The sequence below is a fragment of the Coturnix japonica genome, chromosome 6 (assembly GCF_054131305.1).
Source record: "Coturnix japonica strain WE chromosome 6, WE-NBRP24, whole genome shotgun sequence".
NCBI lineage: Eukaryota > Metazoa > Chordata > Aves > Galliformes > Phasianidae > Coturnix > Coturnix japonica.
Window position 1 is genome coordinate 17,250,231 of NC_140668.1, and position 25,245 is coordinate 17,275,475.

Consider the following 25,245-nt stretch of genomic DNA (forward strand, 5'->3'; position numbering starts at 1 on the left):
TCAAAAGAAACATGATTTCAGGAAAAAAGGGCATTAAGATGTCAGTATAGAGACAAACTCAACTTAGACTGTGAGCACATCTGTATATTCTTGATTATCTTTTTAAGAAAACTAAAAGAAATATTCCTGAGTGCTCCACTGGAAATAGTCAGCAAATAAGATTCAGTGTTCATGGAAGAAACCTCTATTATCTCTGAAACAAGTTAGCATAGCACGGGCAGTCAGCAGCCAGTGCTGCATTTACACACTTAGAATGAGAAAAGGAAAACCTGAAATTTCACAAAGCATTGAAAAGAAAACTATTTTTGATATCTTAAGGCAGATGCTGGGTCGTGGTCTGATGTGTTGTGGTTCAGAAATAAAATAGGTCTTTAAAAGGAACAACAGCTCTCTTTTCTCTGGAGGAGAAGTTCAGTGAATCCTTTCAATTTCCAAAGGCGTAGAGGTCAGACTGCCCCGTGCCCTCACTGTGTGCTTTCTGCATGAGGCTGAGATGACTTGTGTGATCTCATAGGCATGGGCTGCTTTAAAGACTGCTTTATGCAGTACATTCTGCCTGGAAAAGCAAACTTACTTTTAGTATTCCTTCACACATGATTTTGCACAGACGGCTTCCCAGGGAGTTGAACTCAGCCTGCACTGTGAATGGTTTGAAAAATGTCTATTATTTAAAAGTTTCATTGTTAGAACTAAACCCGAACTGTTAAGAAGGAGCCTCAGCCACAACCAAGAACAAGTTCAAACTCAACAAAAAGAATTGCTGGCCATCTCTCCCGTTCTTGTCTTTTAAAGCTACAATAACAACAGAAAAACAATAAAACACTTTCCAAGCTTGGGAGCACTTTAGCATCAGTCTTGCTGACAGGAGCACCTTCCTCAATTATATTTTCATCATCAGAGAAACTATGAGCCCACTGTAACTGGATAAAAGCCCTTCAAAATGAGAGCTTCCTTCAGTGTCTCACTCCCAATCAGAGGTGCTTCCACGTGGCAGCCTCCAGACCTCACAGTTTATAACAACACAATGACACTTAATGACATTTCTCATCGCATTTCTGTCTCACATGGGGAGTGCACCACTGGAGGGGATGCACTAGGCCATGTGTGAACTGACTGGAGAAGAACTGGAAATACGTCATCACTGTTTTGTTTAGAAAAGTACTTCTGACAAAAAATCACAGGTTTTTTGTGACTTCATAGAAAGATTTCTTTCAAAAATATGAAGTAAGACCTGCATAAAAACTTGAACAAGATAAGCATGATTTTCAGGTTAGTGAAAATCAAGCACATTAATAGACAGCTCCTGGTTTCTGCATACAGAGCTGATTTTCTCTCCGTTGTCTCACTTGAGGGAAATTGAGCAATAAATGATGGGAACCAGTGGAGAGCATCCTCCTTCCAGGGCTGCAAACTACATTTGTCTCAGTTGTGCACACAGTCTGCATTCACACTGTGGTGAGTGCTCACCTGTGAGTGTGCAGTTCAAGTGCTTGTCCGGATTTATTTCTTGGTTGTTAATGAGTATTCAGTTTAGTTGTTTACCTGAAATGCAAAAAGTAGAGATTGGAAGTTTATTGTCATGTGCAAAATTATTGAGGGTGCACTGGATAGATGCATAATGCAAGGGGCTTTGACTGGTTTGCCTACAGAGGAACCCACATTGGTGATTCTCTGAGCAGCAGCAGCAAAGCCTCACATGTGGAGGCTGACCAGATTGCAGAAGGGGAACAGGATACAAACAGTTTGAGGAGCTGCTTCACTGACATTTCCAACACTGTTTTGGTAAAGGCCTTCGCTAAGCACAGTGACCTGAGATAAGCACAGAGTCAAGTTTAACATGCCTGAGAGGAGGATCTGGAGAGGAGGATGTCAGAAGTGCTCCAGTGTTACCATGATGACTGGCTTCCCACTTGCCCCCCATTGTAGTTGCACTGCTTGGCACTGGAAGGCACCAGCCTGGAGCTCCGGCTGCAAGGCTCCGCCAAATGCAGGAAACAACAGACACCCAGAGACTGGTGAAGTACAGAAATCTGAATGCTGAATTCAGATTCAGGAAAGAATAGGTCCTGTTTCACTGGGTTACACAGCTTCTGTTGGTTAATAATATTTATTGATATCCTTGTTACCGGAAACAGAGAAGAAGAGCGATTATCTTCTGTGGAGAAACCTACACTAGGGAACCTGCTGTAGCAGGGGATTTGGTCTAGGGGATCTCGTGAGGTTCAAATGACTTCCAACCCTGTTGATCTGGGATCTCCCCTGGCTTCAGGAGGTGACTCTGGCCTTACCTCCCAGAAGTCAATACAGCCATGGCTGGGAGCCTTGTGCTGCAGGCAGCAAGGTATGCAGGTGAAGCACAGCTGGTCTGACAGCTGCCATCACGCTCCTGTCCTACAGGGCTGTCTCCTTACCTACCAGACCACTCTGTGCCTGCAGGGCTGCCTTGGTTCAACACCCACAGGCTCCCAGCCAAGCCTTTCTCTGTTGGCCTTTGAGAAATATTCCTGCCTCGTGCACATGTGATTTTGCAACATGGGGTAGACAGCAGTTGCTCCTGCTGTTTTCTCTACAGCATAAGCTCACCCAAAGGAGCCAGAGCCCATGCAGCTGAAGAGGCTGCTGCACATGTGGGCATCCTAATCATCATTGTTAGAGCCCCTTTGAGCTGCTTGGATCGAGCCATCTGGCCTTTTGCTCAGAGGACGTTCAAACCACCGGTGGCTGAGGGAGCAATCAGCAAAGGGCTGTGTGATGTCAGGTGCTGAGACTTTGACATGACCGGCACTGATCTTCAGCTTTGTTCCCTCTGTGGCATTTCAGCACTAAAATGAGTTTCTGCATATGCTGCAAATTCTTATGTTTCCTCAGGAGCAGTAGTTTTGATTTTCCTTTTCTGTCCAAATGATTTTCCAGGGACAGTGTGTTTGGAACATAACCTGTGGGGTGGCACATGAGGAGCACAGCATCCATGGGAAATACCACCCCATTTTATTTTAAAGAAAGGCCCGGGCAGCTCCCACCTGCTTAGTAAAGAGCGTCCCCAGGAGCTCTGTCCAGAGATATGCCTCCAAATTGAGGCAGTGCCGTGGCTCAGTGGCCATGTGCCCACCCTGGGCAGCTGAGAAGGGTGGAGTCGGGCAGCCCATTTGTGACATCAGCAGGAATGCATTGCATCACAATGCAGGGGATGGGTTTAGGGCCACAGGCAGGCAGCGCTGCTGCATTTTTGACCTGGGCCAATGGTGAGTGCAGCAGCAGGGGAAGGTCGGGCTGGACGAGGGATGTGGTGCAAACACCGGCCCCTGTGGGAGCACCACGGGCAGTGCTTGGAACTGTCCCTGCCAGCGCTGGCCTCGGTCCCTGCTGCCACCCAGCTCCCTCGTACCCACTGCTCCTACCTGAGCACAGGGCCATGCGGCTCCTGGCCCCGCTCCCTCCCAGCCCCACTGAGCCCCTCTCTCCCATCTCTTGCAGATCATGGCTTTGGTGTTTGTTCTCGCATTGTTGGTGCGGGCGCTAAGTGTCAGTGTCAGTACTGATGTGCTCATGCTCGAGAACGTGCAGCGGCGCGAGGTTGATCTGCAAAAGCACATGATACCTCCGCAGCACGAGATTGAGCAGAGGAATGAGCAGCAGAGCTGGGTGGACATGTCATCTCTGCTCTTTGCTCTGCTGGATTACTGGAAGATCTGGTTCAATGTGGGGCTGATTCTGTTGCTCCTTTGGAACATGTTGCAGTCCATACAAATGAGCCAGCATGATGAAAGCAGCAGTGAAAATGACAGCTCCAGTGGCAAGGAGGAGGCATCGGGGGCGGAGCAAGAGGAAGAGGAAGAGGTGGAAGAGGTTGAACAGGAGGAACATCAGGAGGAACAGGTGGAACAGCAGGTGCAGGAGGAAGAGGAACAGGTGGAACAGGAGGAACAGCAGGTGCAGGAGGAACAGGAACGGGTGCAGGAGGAACAGGTGGAACAGGAGGAACAGCAGGTGCAGGAGGAGCAGGTGGAACAGGGCGGACAGCAGGAGCAGGTAGAACAGCAGGAGCAGGTGGAATTGGTGGAAAAGGAGGAACAGGAAGAAGAGGAGGATGACGAGGAAGAAGACTTCAAAGATTCAGCACTGACAAAATTTCTCACAAGGCGTGCCCTGGAAAAGGTGGAAGGAAGGGCCACCAGGTGCCCTATAGTGGAGGAGCTGATGAACGAGCTCGTGCAGACCTTCAGATTCATCTGGTCCAACAGCTTCTTCCCGGTGCTGCAGCCCGCCATTGGGGTGGGCAGTGCCTTTGAAGGCTGGAGTCCCCGGGAGTGGGACAATGTGTACTGCCTGCTCGTGCCCATAGAGCCTCCCCCCGGGCACACCTTCCTCCTGGAGCTGGGAGATGAAGGGCACGGGCTGGCAAGGAACTCCCGCGTCCGCGTGGAGCTTCAGTGCATGTGCCAAAGGGAGAAGCAGCTGGGGAATGTGCTGTGCTTCCTCCACCACCATGAGGAAGAGCTGAGCCAAAATCAGGACCCCAGCCTGCTACAGACTCTCTGCACTGACTCCTACCTGGATGTGGAGAGAACTGTCACCTGGTTCACCGCACAGGTGGCAGCAATCTGGAAGACCACCCACCACGCGCACGCCTACAGCCTGAAGGTGCTGCCTTCCAGACGCTCCTGCAAGCTCCAGCTGACAGAAGCCTACAGCGGGGAAAAAGTCCTCGTCGAGCTGCTGTTCGGGGTGCAGCAAGAATACTCGGACATCTACCTGACCAGCCAGAACACAGACGCCGGCTTTACGCCCAGCACAACATGGCCACAGAGCTGTGCTGTGGCAGAAAAGAAGTTCTTCCAGCACACGGCCAGGAGTACCGGACAGGACAGCTCCCACCTGCACTGCCTGACGTTGCTTGCCAGCATCTTAGTGGGCATGGGCTTTTCCACCTATGTCATCAAGACTCTTGTCCTCCACACTTTGGCCATCATCCCTTTGAAGAAGTGGCGCAGGAAGTATTTCCTGAATCGGATGGAGAATCTCCTGCGGTACCTGCGCTTCTGCCTGGATGAGAAATGCCTGAACCACTTCTTCCTTGGCAGCAAGTCGGTGCACAGCACGATTGTCCTGCCGCAGTCCTTCCGATCCGCCAAGCCGCTCAACCTCTTCCAGCACCTGGAGGAGGACCCGGACGCCCACTCCATAGCGCTGCGTGAGTTCAGGGAGCTGAGAGATCGCTACATCAGACTGCTGCTGTTCGGACGCTGAGAGAGACCTTTGTCCGAACCCTTCTCTTGTTTTGGCTGCAAGCTCACATCCTGTGAGCAATAAGACTCTGAGACCTATTTAGGAGGCCAGAGGTGGCTGTTTCCTTGTGGCAGTCAGTGTCACGTTGGAGAGAGCTTACCAGTGGAAGATCCGGCCTGTGACCAAATGACTCCATCTTGGTATGGGAGATCTGGGGATGGAACCATTGTATCTTGTGAAGGCAAGATGCAAACAGATGCTTCCCTGCTCCCTCTGACGACCATCTCTACTGAAGATCAACATCTGAACTACGAGTCATGCTGGAAACCCAGTGGTGACTAATTCTCTCTTGCTTTCTACAAAGACTCTTTGCTTTTATTTCCTATCTCTTTTCTATCACCCGACTTCCCTTCCCCATTTCCCTAAACAACAACAACTTTTAATAAACTCTTATAAACTATATATCCTGTTGTGTCTCAATCTCGCCGTCGTGTGTACGTATATTGAAAGAATATAGAGGCCACTAAGATGGTCAGGGTGCTGGAGCAGCTCTCCTGTGAGAAATGGTTGAGGGAACTGGGCTTGTTTAGCTTAGAGAAGGCTCTGGGGAGATCTCGTTGTGGCCTTGCAGTACTTGAAGGGAGCGTATACAGAGGAGGAATTGCTGTGTCACGGTGTTATCTAGATCAATCTATGTCTGTGACGGGGAGGGGCAGTAGGCTCCTGTTCCCCCTGGCTCCCAGCGTATAGGAAGGGAAAATAAGAAAGGGGTAGGGAGATGGGAGCTGGACTCAAGAAAACAAACAGAGAAGTGGCAACGATCTAAGGAGGAAAACTTATTATTTTACTAATTACAATCTAATGGAAATCGAGGCTAATAAGCCAAGTAAAATAAAAGGGAAAGAGAGAGAGAGGTTTTCCGAAGACCGAGAAGCCTACTTTGAAACTGAAGGTGCCACGGCTTGGAAGCACACCCAGACTCGCTACCAGGCAGTTTGAGAGAGAGACAGCATCACTTCCGTGATGTGTTTCCCTCTCTGACTGTGAGACCCTCTGGGACATGTAGTTGTTTTCTGTGCTCTATATGATGTTATGATGTGGAATACCAATAGAAAAATGTACAAAACCATGACATTGTGAGGGTGGGCAGTGATAGGACAAGGGGGAATGGCTTTAAATTCAGACAGGGAAAGTTTAGGTTGGATCTTAGGAGGAAGTTTTTCACTCAGAGGCTGGTGACGCACTGGAACGGGTTGCCCAAGGAGGCTGTGGATGCCCCATCCCTGCAGGCATTCAAGGCCAGGCTGGATGTGGCTCTGGGCAGCCTGGGCTTCTGGTTGGTGACCCTGCACACAGCAGGGGGTTGGGACTGGATGAGCACTGTGGACCTTTGCAACCCTGGCCATTTCATGATTGTATGATGGGTGACATAAATCGCTGTCTGATTATTGTTGCAATATGCTTCTTTTCATGTGCTCTTAACCAAATACTGCTGGTGTTGCCCTGGGTGTCCTGTTTGGGGTCGTATCCTGGTAGATGCTTTACGAATACAAATGGTGCATAAAGGCCTGTATAGTTCATTAGGACCAGATCTCATGTCCATCGATAGCAGTATTATATAAAAATAATATACCTTTACATATATAAAAATGATAGACCTTTCAGAAGGGTATATAAATGCAGCACAGTGGACAAACATATATTACTCTGTCCACCTGTTTGACAAAAATGTATATATTATTTTATACCCTGAAGCAGGGGTTTTAATATTCCTTCAACAATATTTTGATATAATCATCAATGACTATAACTGCTCTGCTCTGGATCTTCTTGTCATCTTTCTAAATGTCTGCTCCATTTTTTCATCATGTTGGACCAAAAATATAGCGTGGTGATGAACTACACAGGTCTGTTTTGTGCTGTAGATGCTTAGCCCTGGAAGTTTATCAGTAAATAAGAGAGATGAAAAATCCACTTTAGAGAGAGGATTAGGTAAAAAATTCAGCTTCTTGAAAGTAATCTGAGAGGTACTACTGACGTATTCGCCAATTAACCTGACTTATCCCAGGACTTCAACTGTCCCGGGGAGAGAGACACAAACATGGATGCCATCATGTCTTCTCTCAATATATTGCTCTGTCACACACCTTATATGCCATCCTAAATCCCGCGCAGACACGTACACCCGCTACGCAAACCCGATGCACGCGAGAGAACCTATACACACACCTACCTAAACCCGCAGCCCACTAACTCTTAACCTACAGGCCTAACTCAGCTATTCTAGAACACTCCATCTACTCAGAACTACTGTATGCACTCATAAATCCTCGCAAAGACAACTTAGCACCCCAACATACTACAGAACTCTGTGATCAGTGGGAGGTTGGCACAGGTTTGCTGTTAAAAATGGCACTTTCTGCCCTTCTGTGTCCATGGGCTCCTGAAGGATTTGTAAATCCTTGTGCTAAAGGTGGATGAGGCTTGCACATCTCCTGCCACCTGATTATTACCTGTGCAGATGGAACATATCTCTGGGTTCTGCCTGCAGGTAGCAAGGACAGAGCAATCCCACATGGACAGGGACTTGCCAAGGTATAGCTGAAAGCAGGTGGTAGATAAGATGAATTGCCTTCCAGCAATTTGCAACCAGAACGAGGAGAAATTTCATATGATAGTGAGCTGCAGTTCCTCCTATCAAACCTGACCTGGTGCTAAGCCTTCTAACAGCTATTGTCTCGGACCATTTAGAAGAGAGAGTCCCATTCAGCATTTCCTGTCCCTGCTGTTACCTGGAGGTTTTTTGCTGTGCTCTCACTGCTCCTTTCCATGCTGATCTTTGGGATGCTGCATTGCTGTAGCATCACTGAGGAGCAGTTAGAGAATCACAGAATCATCATCATAGACTCATAGGATGGCTGGGGCTGAACAGTACCACAATGATCATCTAATTCCATCGCTGGTGGCACCACAAAGATGAAAGGAAGAGGCTTTGTGTTATAGGAGCATTGCCATGCAGTGCTGATTGCCTATAGGGTTTCAAGCAAGGAAACACCAAAATAATAGATCAGAGCACCCATGATTTTGTGTTGTGTTCACGACAGTATTTGGCCCCTTATTTGCTATGGTGAGTTTCATTTGCTGGAAACCTTCATCTCTCTTTTAAATGATCATTCTTTGGTTTGAATCAAGCTTTAAATGGGAGTCAGTGAATGCGCTCCTGGATTTCTGTATGTGTTTGCCCGGTGGGATAGGTTGTAGTTAAGTGAAATGCATGGTGTAAGCAAAGAGAAATTGCTGTATGCAAACCATAATTTTTGCGTACTTACTGTTTGGAGTGCTGATGAAAGGGATGTATCACAGCATTTTTATCATGTCGGCTGCTCTCCCTGTCTCACTGCCTGAAGGGTGGCAAAGGGCCCCTTTCATCTGGAGGATTATGAGGCCATCATGGTAAACAGCAACACCTGGTTGGGTTGACCTTGTTGGAGCTTTCATCTTTTGTTCGAAGTTTTGAAGTGTTCCTTGTGGTTCTTTTGTTCCCCGAGTCATGACTTGATGTTTAGCGAGATCAGGGAGGAGCAGCTTCTTGCTGGAGTCATTAATGTGGATGGGGAGGGGAGAAGACAGTGGCCAGCTGAGTGCTTCCAGAGTCCCAAGGTTGGGGATGGCCCTACAGGTTTGGAGCTCAGTTCTGGCTGCACAGAGGGTGCCTGGATCTCTGCTTCTGCTGCTTTCACCCCAACAAATGCTCCTTAAGAATGAAATGCAACATGCCGCTTGGCTTCATACCTCTTAATCCCAGAACAGGAGTCCATCCACAAGCGGATGAGAGAAACTGACAACAAAGGACTTAGCAAAGAGACACTGACAGAGTCAGTGGGCAGTGCTGCCAGTTTCTGCCTGCACTTGTAACCAACCACCCAGCCTTGCCACCATCACACTGGCTTCCTGAGCTCATTCATTTACTCTGGGGGGTGCCTGCAGGGCCTGGAGCGTGCAGGAGTGGAACGGGAGGCTGTCCATGAGGCACTGTGCTCGGGGGGATTTCCCTGGCTGGACCATTGCATGTTCTCTGCCTTGCAGCCTCTGAATGCAGACAGAGCCGGATCCTGGTGGGCGAATGCCAAAGAAATCTCTTAGTTGGTAGCCGAGTCTCATACTTGCCTTTATGATATTCTTTTAACATCAAAGTAAGATTCATATATAAAGCAGAGCACCCAAGAATATATCTCTAGTAATGGTGACAGTGAAATGTCATTTTTGGATGGAATGTTTTTATTTCCCTTCCTTTTTAGTCTCACCTTTTTTAGTTTTCTATCCACTGATTTTGCCCAGAATTTCCAGCCTGTGGAAATATATTCCCGTGTTTATTTAGCACTGCTGCTTTTCCTGCGCTAGCAGTATGGATTTAGACATTGGCTCATCCTTTATGCAGTTCAGAGAATGACTTCAGAAAAAGTCCTAATCCAGCAAAGGTGGATTCTTCAATAAGGAAAAATACAGCTCAGATTGCAAGAATAAAGATGGAATGGGTCTTTGCTGTGTTCTGCCTCTTCCAAGCATGTAAGATTTTTCACTCAGGGGTGGTGACCCCAGCACTTGCTCTTGTTGAACCTCATCCCATTGGCCCCAGCCTATTGATCAGCCTGTCCTGGTCTCTCTGTGGGGCCTGTTTACCCTAAGGCAGATCAGCACTTCCTAACAACTTGCTGTCATGTGCAAAATTATTGAGGGTGCACTGGATAGATGCATAATGCAAGGGGCTTTGACTGGTTTGCCTACAGAGGAACCCACATTGGTGATTCTCTGAGCAGCAGCAGCAAAGCCTCACATGTGGAGGCTGACCAGATTGCAGAAGGGGAACAGGATACAAACAGTTTGAGGAGCTGCTTCACTGACATTTCCAACACTGTTTTGGTAAAGGCCTTCGCTAAGCACAGTGACCTGAGATAAGCACAGAGTCAAGTTTAACATGCCTGAGAGGAGGATCTGGAGAGGAGGATGTCAGAAGTGCTCCAGTGTTACCATGATGACTGGCTTCCCACTTGCCCCCCATTGTAGTTGCACTGCTTGGCACTGGAAGGCACCAGCCTGGAGCTCCGGCTGCAAGGCTCCGCCAAATGCAGGAAACAACAGACACCCAGAGACTGGTGAAGTACAGAAATCTGAATGCTGAATTCAGATTCAGGAAAGAATAGGTCCTGTTTCACTGGGTTACACAGCTTCTGTTGGTTAATAATATTTATTGATATCCTTGTTACCGGAAACAGAGAAGAAGAGCGATTATCTTCTGTGGAGAAACCTACACTAGGGAACCTGCTGTAGCAGGGGATTTGGTCTAGGGGATCTCGTGAGGTTCAAATGACTTCCAACCCTGCTGATCTGGGATCTCCCCTGGCTTCAGGAGGTGACTCTGGCCTTACCTCCCAGAAGTCAATACAGCCATGGCTGGGAGCCTTGTGCTGCAGGCAGCAAGGTATGCAGGTGAAGCACAGCTGGTCTGACAGCTGCCATCACGCTCCTGTCCTACAGGGCTGTCTCCTTACCTACCAGACCACTCTGTGCCTGCAGGGCTGCCTTGGTTCAACACCCACAGGCTCCCAGCCAAGCCTTTCTCTGTTGGCCTTTGAGAAATATTCCTGCCTCGTGCACATGTGATTTTGCAACATGGGGTAGACAGCAGTTGCTCCTGCTGTTTTCTCTACAGCATAAGCTCACCCAAAGGAGCCAGAGCCCATGCAGCTGAAGAGGCTGCTGCACATGTGGGCATCCTAATCATCATTGTTAGAGCCGGAAATGCAGGAAACAACAGACACCCAGAGACTGGTGAAGGGTCCTAAACCAACAGGCGGTACCACCCTCATTTGTAAATACAAGTCACCAAGCCCTGGCTTAGATGAGCCAGGATCCTGTTCACAGGACTACAGACTTCTATGGAATAGTTCTTCTTTCTTTTTTTCTTCGTATTATAAATTTTGCAAACAGATCACTTAACCCAGAGCAGAACAAAACCACGTGTAATTAGCTGTGAAGTAAGTGACACCATTCAATTCATGAGAATTTTGTTTTCTGCTTGCTCAGAAGCACAGCACTCAGCACAGGATATGATCTGCAGTAAGAAAGGAACACATCTGACACATTGGAGTCCTACTGGGATTTGGCAGTTTATTTCCATGAGCTGATTGTCAACAGTGGGGGAATTAATGACCACGTTATAAGCAGTGTGCATCTGCACAAAAGCACTTATGTTTGGCATGTATAGTGTCACACGTGCAATGAAATTAATTACAGAATTATGTGCAATTATGGTTATAAGTGTAACACATTAAGCAGTCTCTTGCCAACTATTTAATGCACGTACTCTCAGTAAACTCATTTTTTTCAAGGATTCACAACTCTTTTCAAACATATACTTCAATTTAAGCAGTTCCTGGAGTTAAAGTGGTTGACTTGTGATTTATACTCTGCTGATGGGGACATTTTTTTTTTTATTTTCATGTCCTTTTAAACTGCTTATTGTAAAGATTTCTCCCCATTGCAGTGTTTCTTGTGCCACTTCTTCTTACTCTGTTCCCTCATTTTTTAACTGACTTTCCCTTTGTATTGTCCTGTCATTATACGTACCCAGAACAAACAAGGTATGGAACAGTGTCTGCCATTGGTTTGTGTCTTACTGTATTGTGGTTAGGATGGAGTAATTAAGGTGAATAGACCCAGGGTTCCAACACCCCCCAGGGGCAGCCCCAGGTCCTGCAAGAGCAGCTCCGGCCCTGCTGCAGCCCTCACCATGCCACTCACGTCACACTCTCAAAGAGCAGCTGCAATTCCAAAGAGGGTTATTTCATTTGGCACAGAATCTTTTTTAAATGGGTAGCTTCCCAGACTTATGCTGAACAGCAACGAGCAAAATTAACTTGTAGAATTGTGTGTAGAATTATCATGACCAGTGTTCTAGCTGTATCAGCCAGCAACTACATCCCTAAGATGCAATTGTTATTTCATTTTTGTAAGCCCCTTCCCCATTTTCAGATGTCACAGAATGACAGAATTGTAGGGGTTGGAAGGGACCTGCAGAGCTCATCGAATCCAGCTCCCCTGCAAAGCAGGCACTCTACAGCAGGCTGTACAGGTAGGCATCCAGATGGGTCTTGAATATCTCCAGAGAATGAGACTCCACAACTCCCCTGGGCAGCCTGTTCCAGTGCTCCATCACCCTCACTGTGAAGAAGTTCCTTTGTATATTGGTGTGGAACTTCCTATGCTCCAGTTTGTGGCCATTTCCCCTTGTCCTGTCCACACAGACAAATGAAAAGATGGTGGCCATGTGCCTTTATCTCCCACACTTAAATGCTTATAAACATTAATCAGATCCCCTCTGAGTCTTCTTTTCTCAAGGCTGCACAGACCCAGGTCACCCATTTCCTCATAGGAGAGATGTTCCAGGCCCTTTATCATGTTTGTGGCCCTCAGCTGGACTCTTTCCAGACGATCCCTGTCTGTTTTGTACTGGCAGCCCAGAACTGGATACAGTACTCAAGAACCGGATACAGTACCATATACGTATTTTTTACTTCCATAACTCAACACAACCTTCTGTTTGGGAGACAAACAGCAACCTGTTTGTGATACACACCTGCAGCGTGTATCGGTGCTTTTGACTGAGTGAAAATTCATACATTCAAAATATGATTGCCAAGAATATAAAAGGGATCTTAGGCAGCTTCTCTTCCCAGAGTTTCATCACTGGCTGCTGAGCTCATAGACAGAGCTGTGTTTGACGGGGGCAGTGCCTGAGCACTTCACACAAAGTGGCCAAGGAGCAGTGCTGCATTTCTGCATGGCTGCATTTCTGCATGGCTGCATGGCTGCCTTCAGTGCTGCAGGAGCTGTCAGTGCTGGTTGTCTCCTGGCAGTTGGAGGCATTTGGGCTCCCCAGGAGCAATTTTGCAGAAAGCCTAAGAAAAGAGAAAAAGCAGTGTGTTTTTACAGACAGCCTTCTAGGGAGAACAAAGCGCTTCCCTTGATTTCTGCACATAATTTAGGGATAACTTAATTAGCTTCACTGAAGTCATGCTAATTTACCTTAGGTAAAAGTGATTCTCTTTCTCCTTTTGTGAAAAGGGAACAGTGTAAATTTCCTGATGTTAATTAAGACAGAAGCAGACTATACCTTCATGTATTCAGTGCAAAATAAGCAAGACTAGAACACAGCCCAAACTCCAGATTACAATCACTGGCATGGTCATCGTTTGGCACAGGCATCCGCAGCAGCTGGGATTTCTGCAGCTGGCTGATAGAACAGCATAAGGAGGAACGTGTTACAGAGGTGCTTGAGAACTGCGTGGGTTTCTTTCCATGAAAATATCAGAGATTTGGGAAAGCTTTTTTGAGGGGCAGGTGCTACAGACAGCCACTGTGCCAGGACCGTGGGGAGCTGCGTGGTGGGGTCACCATAGGACATAGAAGGTTCCAAGTTGGAAGGGACCCACAGGGATCACACAGCACCACCCAGACCTGGTGTCAGAGTGGTGTCCCAACACTCCCTGAGCTCCGGCAGCTCGGGGCTGTGCCTGCTGCCCTGGAAGCTGTGCCATGCCCACCACCCTCTGGGGCACAGCCTTTCCCTCACCCCCACCTGCCCTCCCCTGACACAGCTCCATGTGTTCCCTCAGACCCTGTGGCTGTCAGAGAGCAGAGCTCAGTGCTACCCCTCCACTCCCTGTGAGGAGCTGCAGGGTGCCATGAGGAGCTGTAGGGATGCCATGGGGAGCTTTAGGCTGCCATGGAGCTGCATTCTGACATGAGGAGCTGCTATGAGGGAGTCATAGGGCTGCTTTGAGGGATAACTAAACACAAAGACTACTAATACATTTCTGTTATTGTTTCATCTGAGGACCTCTATAAAACAGTGTAAGAGATTATTCTTTCACACCATTGTCTCAAAGTTTGCTGAGGACACAGATGGACAAGTCCTGGTCAAGGGTTGAGAAATCCTTTGTCTAAATCATAGAATCATAGAATTACCCAGGTTGGAAAAGATCTTGAAGATCAAGTCCAACAGCAGCCTAACAATAGCACCCTAACACTAACAACCCTTTGCTAAATCATATCCCTGAGCACCACATCCAAATGGCTCTTAAACACATCCAGGGATGGCGATTCAACCACCTCCCTGGGGAGCCTATTCCAGTATTTAACAACCTTTCTGTAAAGAAATGTTTCCTAATATCCAACCTAGGGACACATATGGACAAGTCCAGGCAAATCACAGTCAGAGTTGATGAAATATTTTGTCTGAAGATTTGCAGTCCAAGGGCAACGATAGAGAAAGAGATAAGCCACAGCTTAGTGGCTGGGAAGCAGTCTTTTCTCAAGGGAGATGCCATCTCGGGGGTTCTGCACATGGCTCTTACCCAAGTACCCAGGAATGCCACATTGGCAGAAGAAGGATAAAAAAGGGACCAATAAACATGACATCAGGTGCTTCACAACATGATTCCTGCATGCTGATAGACTCTCCTGGGCCTGCTACCTGAAACTTGCCCCTTCCTCTTGGGCCTGCTCTGTCTCTACCTGCTTGCTGCCTAAGGCCGGCCACTCTGCTGCTGCTCTTCCCTGCACTTTTGCCTTGGGGCATTGCAATGGCATGCAACAGAACACTGCTAGGTCTTGGTGGTGACTATCCCTGCTTTATGCAATTTTTGCTTCTTTCCTATATTTCCTATTGCCCACTTTCCCTTCCCCATCACCCTAATTCATAATAGTTGCCAGTCCTCCCCTTCCCCATCTCCCTGATTAAGATTTGTAATAAGCTGGTTGGACCACCATTTGAACTCTTTGTTTCTTAATCTCATGTCAGGTATACATATATCAAAGAACCTCCTCTCCTTCCTATGAATTGGAGCAAGACAAACAGCTGTAATAAATAATGGTTTTCCTTATCAACATGTGTGGGATCGCAACCTTCCTTCCTTGCAATTACACTAGAATAACAATTTTCTGCTAACTCCAAGTGGGCCTCAGCGTGAGTTCCTCAGATCTGAACTTTACTTGAGGATAATCAGGGTTGTTTAATTTCTGAGCAGCAGCTTCACTGAGGTAATTGATTTGTTCTTGAAATCGTGGTTTCAGGGAAATGCTCTTTGTAATTTCCTCAGCTGATATTTCATGTTGTGTAAAATTGCAGCTGTCACACTGCTTTGTATCACAATATGGTTTTCAATGGAAACATATCACCAGCTACAAGTGATTGTTGAAGGAAGTTTAAAAAAGGCACAGAGAAAAAGAACCCTGGAACTGTGTATTCTTTGAAAAGCTATAGAAAAATTCATGGCAAAATACACTGAAGTCTATGGACAGCAACTGTACTAATTGCAGTTCATGGAAGTAATATTTTTTTGATGAATAATGTATGCAGAATGAAACTTATTCAGTACAGTTCATCCTTTAAACAATGCCTGCAAAGATATGACAAGCAGCTGGAGAGATCTTTGTGGTGTGTGTTAGCCATGAACACAAACTACCAGTAAGCTATTAGGGAAAGTGCAAATTGTCCTTTACCTTACAAAATCTGTGTATTACAGAAACACACAAAAGGCTTAACTGGAGCTCTGCTAGCCAAGCGATGGTACATATTTTCAACATCTATGCCCTTGTGCATTTTCAAAAACCTCCTAATTTGTAGCACTTAGAGACCAAGGCATGATGGGCAATGGGTGGAGTGAAGCAATGCTGCGTGAATGAGTATTGGCAGCTGGGTGAGAGGTGTAGAATGGGTATTTTATTCCTCTATCCAGTTGCCCTCTGGGATGCCAGGCCCTTGGCAGATGGACATGGAAGGACATAGAAGAGACAGAGGGCACAGCTGAAGTGAGGTACATTTTGAGCAGGCACAAGATGACGCTATTGGCGAGAGGATGGCCAGGCACTCTGCCGGAGCCCAAGGAAGCTGTGGGTTCTCCATCCCCAGTCAGAGTCGGAGCTGGACTGGCCCAGGTCTGCAGTGGAAGCAAACCTCCAGGCTGGCCACATCCGAGCAGAGGACTGGAATTGCATTCTTCCAAAATTTGTCTAACATTTTTTTTGTGTGTGATTTGCTGTTCTTAAATATACGTATATATTACACATGTTATATAAACATTTAATTATTGTGTATTTGTATACTTAGAATATATCATAGAATCACAGAACAGTTGTCTGGAGGGACCTTTCAAGATCATGTAATTCCAGCCCCTCCAGAATTGATTGCCATGTGCATACTAAATATGTATACATCAGCTATGTAGTTGCTCGTTTCTCAAAGGACACCATGAGTATTGAACTGAAAATCTATCTGTAAAATGGAAGTATGATTGAAAACCACACCAAGATATTTTGAATCCAGTGATGTTTCTTATAATAGAACTAAAAGAAATCAGGCTTGCATGTCACCCACAATCTAACAAAATGTGTTTCTATCACATAATCTCTAATTCTAGGGTTTGACCAGTTTCATTTTATTATTTCAGCTTCTGCTTTTAGCTGTAATGTTTTAAAACTTCCATTGGAGATCTCTTGGTTTGCTTCATTTCATCTCATTCTATTCCTCAGTTTTAGACAGTGACTATAGCAAAGAATGTTTCTGATTTTCCTGAAAGTCGTCATTTACTCACAGTGATTTCTGACAAATGCTCTGTTGTACAGTTTCTTTTTTATGATGATTGCATGGAATGTGCATATCACCATTATTTCCATTATTTCCTTTAAGCCATTTGGATGAAGATTTGCTTGTACATTGACAAAAGCTGTATACCTTGGCTTTCTGAGTTTTGGTTGCATTTATCTTGCTTCATTTTTCCATTTAAGGATTACTCCATGTTTAACCAGCATGGAAATAGCACAGAATTTGGAGGTTTATTAATATCTATAATACAGAGCATTTGTGTCTGTCTCATGCATTGAATAAGATGATAGAAATGGGAAAAGATAAATGACAGGATTTTACAACTGATGTAGCAGCTGTTTTTGTGATGGAAAGCAAAGCCATTTCAGTCACTCTTTAATATGATTGGGCGTAGCAAGGTTATGCACTTGAGGAAGAACTGACAGAGGGAGCACTCTTAATAAGGGACAACTGAATTGTTGTGTACGAAAGAAGTGTGAAGCAGAAAGAGAGCAGTGAGCCAGAGGAAAGCCTGGAGCCTGAACCTGTTGAGCGTTAAATCCCCTTCCCAGGAATGTGACTCATTTGTAGCAATCCATGTTCCAAATCAAACCATCAGCAGACACATCTGCCTTAATCAGGGAGTATCTTTTCCAGACATTTTCTGCACTAATGGGACACATTTTCTGTTCATATTTTGATGGACAGAACAGTGCAAAAAACAGTCATCCTAAGTGAATATTTATTGTTGTATCTGACATTATTAAATGCCAAGCAGACATTATTTTACTGCTAGATTTTTAAAAAGATTCAGAAACACTCTGCAGATTAATGCAATTCAAATATAGGTATTTCAAATGCATTGTGATATTCACAGTAATCAGTATAAAAAAAAAATCAAATCAAGTCAAATCAAATCAAATCAAGCATTACTCCTCCGTTTTCACATACTGAGTTTCCTGGTAAGGCTTACAGCGTCAGGATACTATGAAATTATTTAAAAGACCAAAATGAACAGCCACTTGTTTAATTGCTGTAGACTTTTATGCCAGGTTAGACCTATATTTGTTTCATCATATGGGAACAGTCCCATTCTATCCCAGACAGCCATTTTATTGTGAACATTGCTCTGCACTGCGAGACCACACCTATGCCAGAGGTACTTGTTTTCTTCCTACACATTAACTAACTTTGGTTGTTGAGCAGCATTGACACCAGAGGCTGTTGGGCTCCTTACCACAAAACCATTCCTCAAGAGAGGCTGAAATACAGTCTTACCCATCACTCTATGATACAGTGCACAGAGGGAGAGAACAAAGAGGGAGACAAAAAACTGAAAAAGAGAGCAAGAAAGAATATCCTCCATGTGATCTTCTGCTTTGTGTTGATTAATAGCATTGCTTGTTCTGCATGACAGTTACTCCCAGTGTGAACTGATAGATCATCCAGGGATCTTACCCAAGCCAGTTACCCATTAACTCGTAAACAAAGTATAAATATTAATTAATAATTCTTGGTTTTACAAAGTAAAGGACCCATTAAAATCAGGCAGCATGGAGATTTCATTTAGAAACACCTGCTGTCTCTCTGACTAGGCTCCCATAGGCAAGGTTCAGTGCGACGGCAGTGTCTTTTGAGGGTCGTTGGATGCCTGGGAAGCAGCAGCAGCACTTCTGTACCAAAGTGTTTCCCTTCCCCTATGCATATTTTAAATGAGGTGAACGTGCCCTGTCACTCACCAGCTCCATCAGCTCCTTATCTTAGCAGCTAATCTTGCTGCAGGTAGTAAAAAAAATTACTGCAAGCTATTAAGTTTCTACTAAAATGTCAAATTCTGTGGAGTCTTGAAAAGAAAATGAGTGTATAGTCCCATTCCAGCTAGACAGATTGAGTTTGGTGTCCACTATGAACTAAAAGATTTACTCTCCAGATTGGCTAATTCCTTGAGCATTAAATGCCCCAAGAAAGGGAGCAAACATACTATTAATAACTCTAATGGCTAAAAAGCATATTATTTTCAAGTGATTTGTTAATCAGCATGAGTTCTGCCTACAGCTATTGCAATCAGTCATCTTTCTCCAGTAGTAGCTAGTGTCTTAATAAAGAACAACAAGGGATTTGGAGGAGCTAAAATTGTTCAGGCTCGAAGGACGATAACAGAAATTATTAACCAACTTGGATAAAAGCCACCAAACAAGATGGGAATACTATTGGAAGGGCAGATTGTAAAGCCTCATTGGAAACAGATAGAGCCAAAGAATGAGTTTGTGAGAACGTCTGTTCCGAAGCTGCTTCCCTCTGATGAAATTCTCATCCATAGTTTAAAATGGGAAGAGGAATTTTCTTGCATAAGACATCAGTGACTCATGGCTGTGGCTGCAGGAGGGACCTTGGATTTCTGGTTGAGCCTGGGGTGATGAAGCTGAGCCTGGAGTCCCCTGCAGTGCCCTCAGAGCTGCCCGCCAGACCTTGGTTGAGTTCTCAGCTAAGCAAACAAAATGATGATAATTTGTTCCTTAAAAAAAGAAGAAGAAAAGAAAAAGAAAAGGAAAAAAAGGAAAAGAAAAAAAAAGGAAAAGAAAAAAAAAGGAAAAGAAAAAGAAAAAAAAAAAAAGAAAAGGAAAAAGAAAAAAAAAAGAAAAAGAAGAAGAAAAAGAAAAAGAAAAAGAAAAAGAAAAAGAAAAAGAAAAAGAAAAAGAAAAAGAAAAAGAAAAAGAAAAAGAAAAAAGGAAAAAAGAAAAAGAAAAAAAAAAGGAAAAGAAAAAAAAGAAAAGGAAAAGAAAAAGAAAAAGGGGGGGAAAAAAAGGAAAAAATAAAGAAGGTTCTTTGCTGTTTATGCTTCTTTTTGTCCTTCAAAGCAAAAAATAAAAATAAAAATAAATAAAAAATTTGGGCTTGGCCCCAAAACTCCAGCATCCAGGAAGGGTTGTTATGACAGATGTGGTGAGCACCAGAATATCTGTGGGCAGGGGAAGTGAAACCATTGGAAGAAATTGCCCAGAAGTTGTCTAATTAAACAATTTGTGAAAACATTGTTGTCGTTGCCTCAGACAGCCTGGTTTGTGTGAGTAATTCAACGTTGTGTGAAGGCTGGATGAATGAATCTAATCTGTTTGAAGCTTCTGGCTTTATTGGTAACATTTTATAAATAAAATAGCAATACAGAGGGCTGTAGAATCCCAGTGCTCAGGTGGGATGCACATGATGAGATGCAGGTAGTGGACTGTAGAACACCTTCTGGGCAGGCACCCAGCACCCAAAGCACAGGGCTGAAGGACACAGCCCAGAACCAACGAGGCCACTTTGCAAAGCACAGATGGGCTTTCTAGGATGTATTTTTTTCTCCTGCACTTTTTAATTACTTCTTAAATCTGGGATCTTTTTAAAGCAAGTCAGGAACATTGAATTACCATTTTAGGTTTTTTGTTTGTTTGTTTGTTTGTTCATTTGTTTGTTTAGAATTATTAAACTGTTTTTATTACATTTTCAGACTTTCTATGGAATAATAAAAATTAAAAAGCTTAGATTGAGAAACAACTCTACAACATTTATTAGATGACTGGCATCTATGAACATAAGATTTCTTCATGAAATTTTGTTAATGAACCCACAACAAGCAGGGGAGCATTTTGGTGCCCTGATGTACACAGGTGGTTTCCCAGCAGGTGGCCAGCACTGGCATTCCTGCAGTAATTGATTAGCTCAGGTGTACAAGTACAGCACTGATTGATTACCTATTAAATAACACTCCATTGCATTTCTTTCAATTATACAACACAGGATAGCTGTTGCCAGCCAAGAATTCCATGATATCAGACATATTGATTACTTATAATTGTTTATTTGCATTTGGAGCTGAGGACTTGGAGCAAACCTCTGTGAATGGCCACGAGGAGCACGTCTGTATCACACAGACAGTGTGCTGGGCTGGAGGACGAGGGCTTGGATGGGTCACTGGGCTTTGTGACAAAGTACTGTGAACAAAGGGGACAGTCCTCCTAAGCAGGGCTGAGCAGAGGATCCTGCCCTGGGCTCCAGGTGGAGACACGGCAGCTCAGGACAGGCTCTAAGGAGGTGGTTCCAGTTGGGGAGGCCCTGCACTGCACACCCACCTGTTGATTTAATGCAGCTGAAAGCTGGCACTGCGCCTTGCATTGCTCGTGCAGTTTTAAACACACACAACTCCCAGATACTGGAATTTTACAAGGCCACATGCACATGTAAAGCAATCCTCTTGCTATTCTGAGGCAAAGGGAAGCTCTGTTCTAAAAATCTAACAGCTCTTTATGGCCATGTCTCTCATCTGATTGCTTTGCATCATTTCTGTGATCTCACTTCAGGATGCATTTTGGTTGGCTGTTTGTGAGAGCTTTTGTTAGTGGTGCTATTCTGGGACTGCATCCAACTTGCTCCTCATCAAGACCTCTGAGAGAAGTTTCCACATGAACCAAAGCCCTTAGAAGTCAGAAGTTTGAAGAGGAGATGCTGCAGCCAGTGAGCGGTGGGACATCCAGGGTCAGAACTATCATTACAGGTACAACAATAACTCCACTGCTGTTCCTACAGCCTAGACATGGCTGGGGGGGGGGGGGGGGGGAGAGAAGGGTGGGGAAAGGGGGATCACACATTCTAGCAGCCCCACTATCTGTACCAGGTTGGCAGAGGCTTGAACCCCCTGAGCAGTGCTGGGTCGGCTGGCCTCTGACACACTCCTATCCAGGGCTGACCTCCAGAACAATTCGGCATGAACAGGGGCACCCAGAGCATCAGCAACATAACGAGAGGAGGGGTTGTTCTACACATGCTTCTTTTTCTGAAGAAATCTTTTCGCCATCATCTCCCAGTGTGCTTTTTTTTCCCCGCAAAGCTGTGATCAAAGTCTTCAAACATATGGCTCCATGGCAAGGCAAGGATTTCCACAAGCTCCTGGACTCATCCTACCGCTCCAGACATCAGCTTCTTGGGCAGTCATACACATGGCTGGGATCCTTTGGGCTGTTTCTACAGAAGGTTGCAGCACTACATTACAGAGCCGAACCACTGCCTTAGGAAAACTATTCAGCAGCAGCAGCTAACTAGTGATAGGATGAGAAGTAATGGCTTCAAAGGTGTGCCAGAGGAAGATTTAACAGCCCTACAAAGTCCATCCTCCTGAAGATAAGAACAGGGGAGAGACCTGAAGAACATTCAGAGCCATACCAGGACTGCATGGTGCAGTGCAGCACAGTCAGGGCGCTCAGCATGGCCACAGTCATTGGGCAATTCCCAGCCCCAGCACCAAGGACTCAGGCTGTGCTGGTGCTACAGAGTCATGAGAGAAGCACTGCAACAGTGGGAGCTCTGCACAGGGGCTGTGCTGAGGGGTGGGCTGTAGGAATGCAGGAGTCATGCAGCCGCAACATGTGTTGGTAGCCATGGCAGGGGGGGATTTGATTCTGCCAGAAGCATCATAGCAGGGTACAGCTCAGGTATGAGGAGACAACAAGGTGTGTGCTGCAGAAGACTGCAAGAGTAAGAATTCATGAGTAGCCATAGTTATACATCTTGCTGAACAGATTCATTTCCCAATTTTAAAATGGCATTTGTTTTGTCATGTTTCTCATCACCATTAGTGCATAATGGGGCACTGTGCATCAGTTTAAATGAATTCATAATGTGTGCTGTAGCAAGTCTATTGAATAGGAGATAAATAGGTGATTATTCTGACTCTGCTCTGATGAATGGGATTACTTATGGAGTTATGTGCCACTTCCACAACCTTTTATGGAGAGAGATACCATAAATCAGAGCAGACTGGGTGACCCATTAGATGTCATAGCCAAAAAAGAGGAGGACTGACTACAAGAAGTAAACCAGAAAGGACTGACAATGCTAGATGCCAGCTAGCACAGATCAAAGAAGACTGATGAAATGTGAAGACATAATGTGGAGACTTGGGTGACCAGGACCCTCTTAAGGGAGTAATGTAAGGATGCAATGAGAAAAGGAAAGAAATGAAGGACTTGAGACTGGTACAAGCTTTAGGAGAGTCATGGGCACATTCACAGGAAGGTGAATCCTTCCAGCATTTCCCTCTGGGCTTGAGGGAAATGAAATTAATGGTGGGGAAAGGAAGGGAAAGAGCAGGGAGATGCCGTAATATGTATGTTCACTTTTACACAAAGGTAGAAGAAATGAATTAGTGAGAATTTAGCAATGATATCTAGAAAGTTAGAAGGTAAATGATGTGAAGTGGCCACAGATGTATGATTATTTCCTGAGGACATCAGCTGAATGGATGATGGATATTGTTGCCTGTGATAAAATGTTTGCTCATTAAGACCGGGATGTGGTAGCATTGTGGTGGAGTGCTTGTTCATTAGGACCGGGATGTGATGGTGGAATATGGAGGCCACAAGGGTTGCAGAACACTCTAATTTTATGGGTAGATTGTGTACTCTGCATAGTTACAGGCAAAGCGCGCCCCGATGGATACAAAGTTTCACGGAAGGACCAACCAAGGAACGACACACCAAGTGGCACGATCACGACCGACCAATTAAAGGACAATACACTCGGGATGGACCTTACAAAAGAAGTTGCAAGGGACGGGAAGGTGCGGCAGTTGGAGGAACGATGATTCCCCTGTCGCCCAGCGCTGAATTGCCTTTTTGTTTTACCCGCTACAATTAATAAAAGTTTCTAATTGGAACATTATGGGCTCATTGCTTATAAATTGATGACAATTTGGTGCCGTGACTCGGATGGGAATACTGGCGTGGGTACGAGGAGCCTGAGGGGGGCGCCCCGCCTAAATAGGCGGCCTCGGCTCCTATCCTCCCGCCCTACTCCCACCGACGATCCGAAATTTAAAACACAAAGGCAAGGAAAAACCGGTTAACCCTTTAAATTTCGTGCACGAAAGTCCGGACGAAGACGCAGGACAGGTGAGTATAGTCCGGTCTGGGTTGGGAATCCGGCGTGTGGCGAGTGTTGTGTGCTTGTGAAGGGGGGCCGGCAGCCGGCACTAACCCGAGCGAGTGTGGACCCCACAGTAGTGCGGTTCCCATTGCCCGCGAGGGCGTGGGCCACGACCTGGGGGAAGTGAGTGAACGCAACACTGAGTGAGGGCACGCCGAAGGGTGGGTACAGGGTATAAGCGGGACCCTTTCACCACCACAACCCCTAGAGCTACGGGCACTAGGAAGGATTATTATTTAGGTGTTCCCCTAGAGCTACGGGCACTAGGGAGGATTATTATTTAGGTGTTCCCCTAGAGCTACGGGCACTAAGGAGGAGGATTACTATTAGGTGTACCCCTAGAGCTACGGGCTCTAGGGAAGGATAGCATCCTAGAGCTACGGGCACTAGGGGGAGCTACAGACGTTGAATAAAACAAGAGAGCAAGAAGTAAAGAACGAGATGGGGCAGTGTAAAACTAAACCATCCGCCCCTTCTAAACGACCATCCATTCCTAAGGACTCACCTCTAGGGTTCATGCTAAGTGCCTGGACGCACTATCCAGGAACAAGAAATAAAGATAAGGCAAAGATGATTTATTATTGTGTAGAAATTTGGAGCGGACAACAAATTGGCCCGGCAGTATGGTGGCCTAAGTATGGTTCTAATGAAGATTGGGTACAACAGCAATTAAATTTTTGGGTAAACTCCAAAACCCCTTTCAATAAAGAAGAAAGTGACTATGCAGCAGTATGGGTCACTCGCCCAGAGGGTTTAGGAGTCCCCATTTTTAATTTGACACGAACAGAAAAAGATGTCGAAAAACGTAAACCTCGAAGGGAAGAGGAGGCCTTAGTGGGACCCCCACCATATGCTTTACCACCAGCAATTCCCCTACCTTCTCCTCCTCAGTTGGATCATGGGCAGATGGATTCGAGAGAGGCGGAAGTACAAAAGATAGAAGGGGGAGGGCCTGTGACACGGGCAAAGGCACGACAAAATAACCTCTACCCTTTAAGAGAAATGCCCATGGGAGGTCCACAACCTCAGATGGGGTTTATATCAATGCCCTTAAATTCAGGGGATGTTAGAGATTTTAAGAAGGAAATGGGTAATATACTAGAAGATCCCCTGGGGGTGGCAGACAGAGTAGATCAGTTCTTAGGGCCAAATGTTTATACCTGGGAGGAACTACAATCTATTCTAAGTATACTGTTCACAGCAGAAGAGAGAGGTATGATTAGGCGTGCAGGGATGCGCATTTGGGATGCTCAACATGCCCACGGGCCCGCTGCGGATATTAAATGGCCCTTACAGAATCCGCAATGGGACCATCAAAATCAACATCCTAGGACTCACATGCAGGACCTGCGAACTATCATTATCCAGGGCATTAGGGAGGCAGTCCCAAGAGGTCAGAATATAAATAAAGCTTT

General features: G+C 45.6%; 1 protein-coding gene and 1 long non-coding RNA gene across 2 annotated transcripts; one reads left to right on the forward strand and one right to left on the reverse strand.

Moving 5' to 3' along the window:
- Positions 1 to 287: 287 nt before the first annotated feature.
- Positions 288 to 3,086, reverse strand: LOC146760402 (uncharacterized). Its single transcript, XR_014947702.1, has 3 exons — positions 3,021 to 3,086; positions 1,468 to 1,542; positions 288 to 556 (listed from the first exon to the last, which is right to left on the reverse strand). It is a non-coding gene; the product is annotated as an uncharacterized LOC146760402 (long non-coding RNA).
- Positions 3,087 to 3,477: 391 nt separating this feature from the next.
- Positions 3,478 to 5,265, forward strand: LOC146760403 (inositol 1,4,5-trisphosphate receptor-interacting protein-like 1). Its single transcript, XM_085551587.1, has one exon. The coding sequence runs from the start codon at positions 3,478 to 3,480 to the stop codon at positions 5,245 to 5,247; it is 1,770 nt and encodes a 589-aa protein (XP_085407713.1). The 3' UTR covers positions 5,248 to 5,265.
- The last annotated feature ends 19,980 nt before the right edge of the window (positions 5,266 to 25,245 follow it).

Coding starts and splice junctions, on each gene's coding strand:
- LOC146760403 (XM_085551587.1), top strand. CDS start 3,478: ATGGCTTTGGTGTTTGTTCTCGCATTGTTGGTGCGGGCGCTAAGTGTC.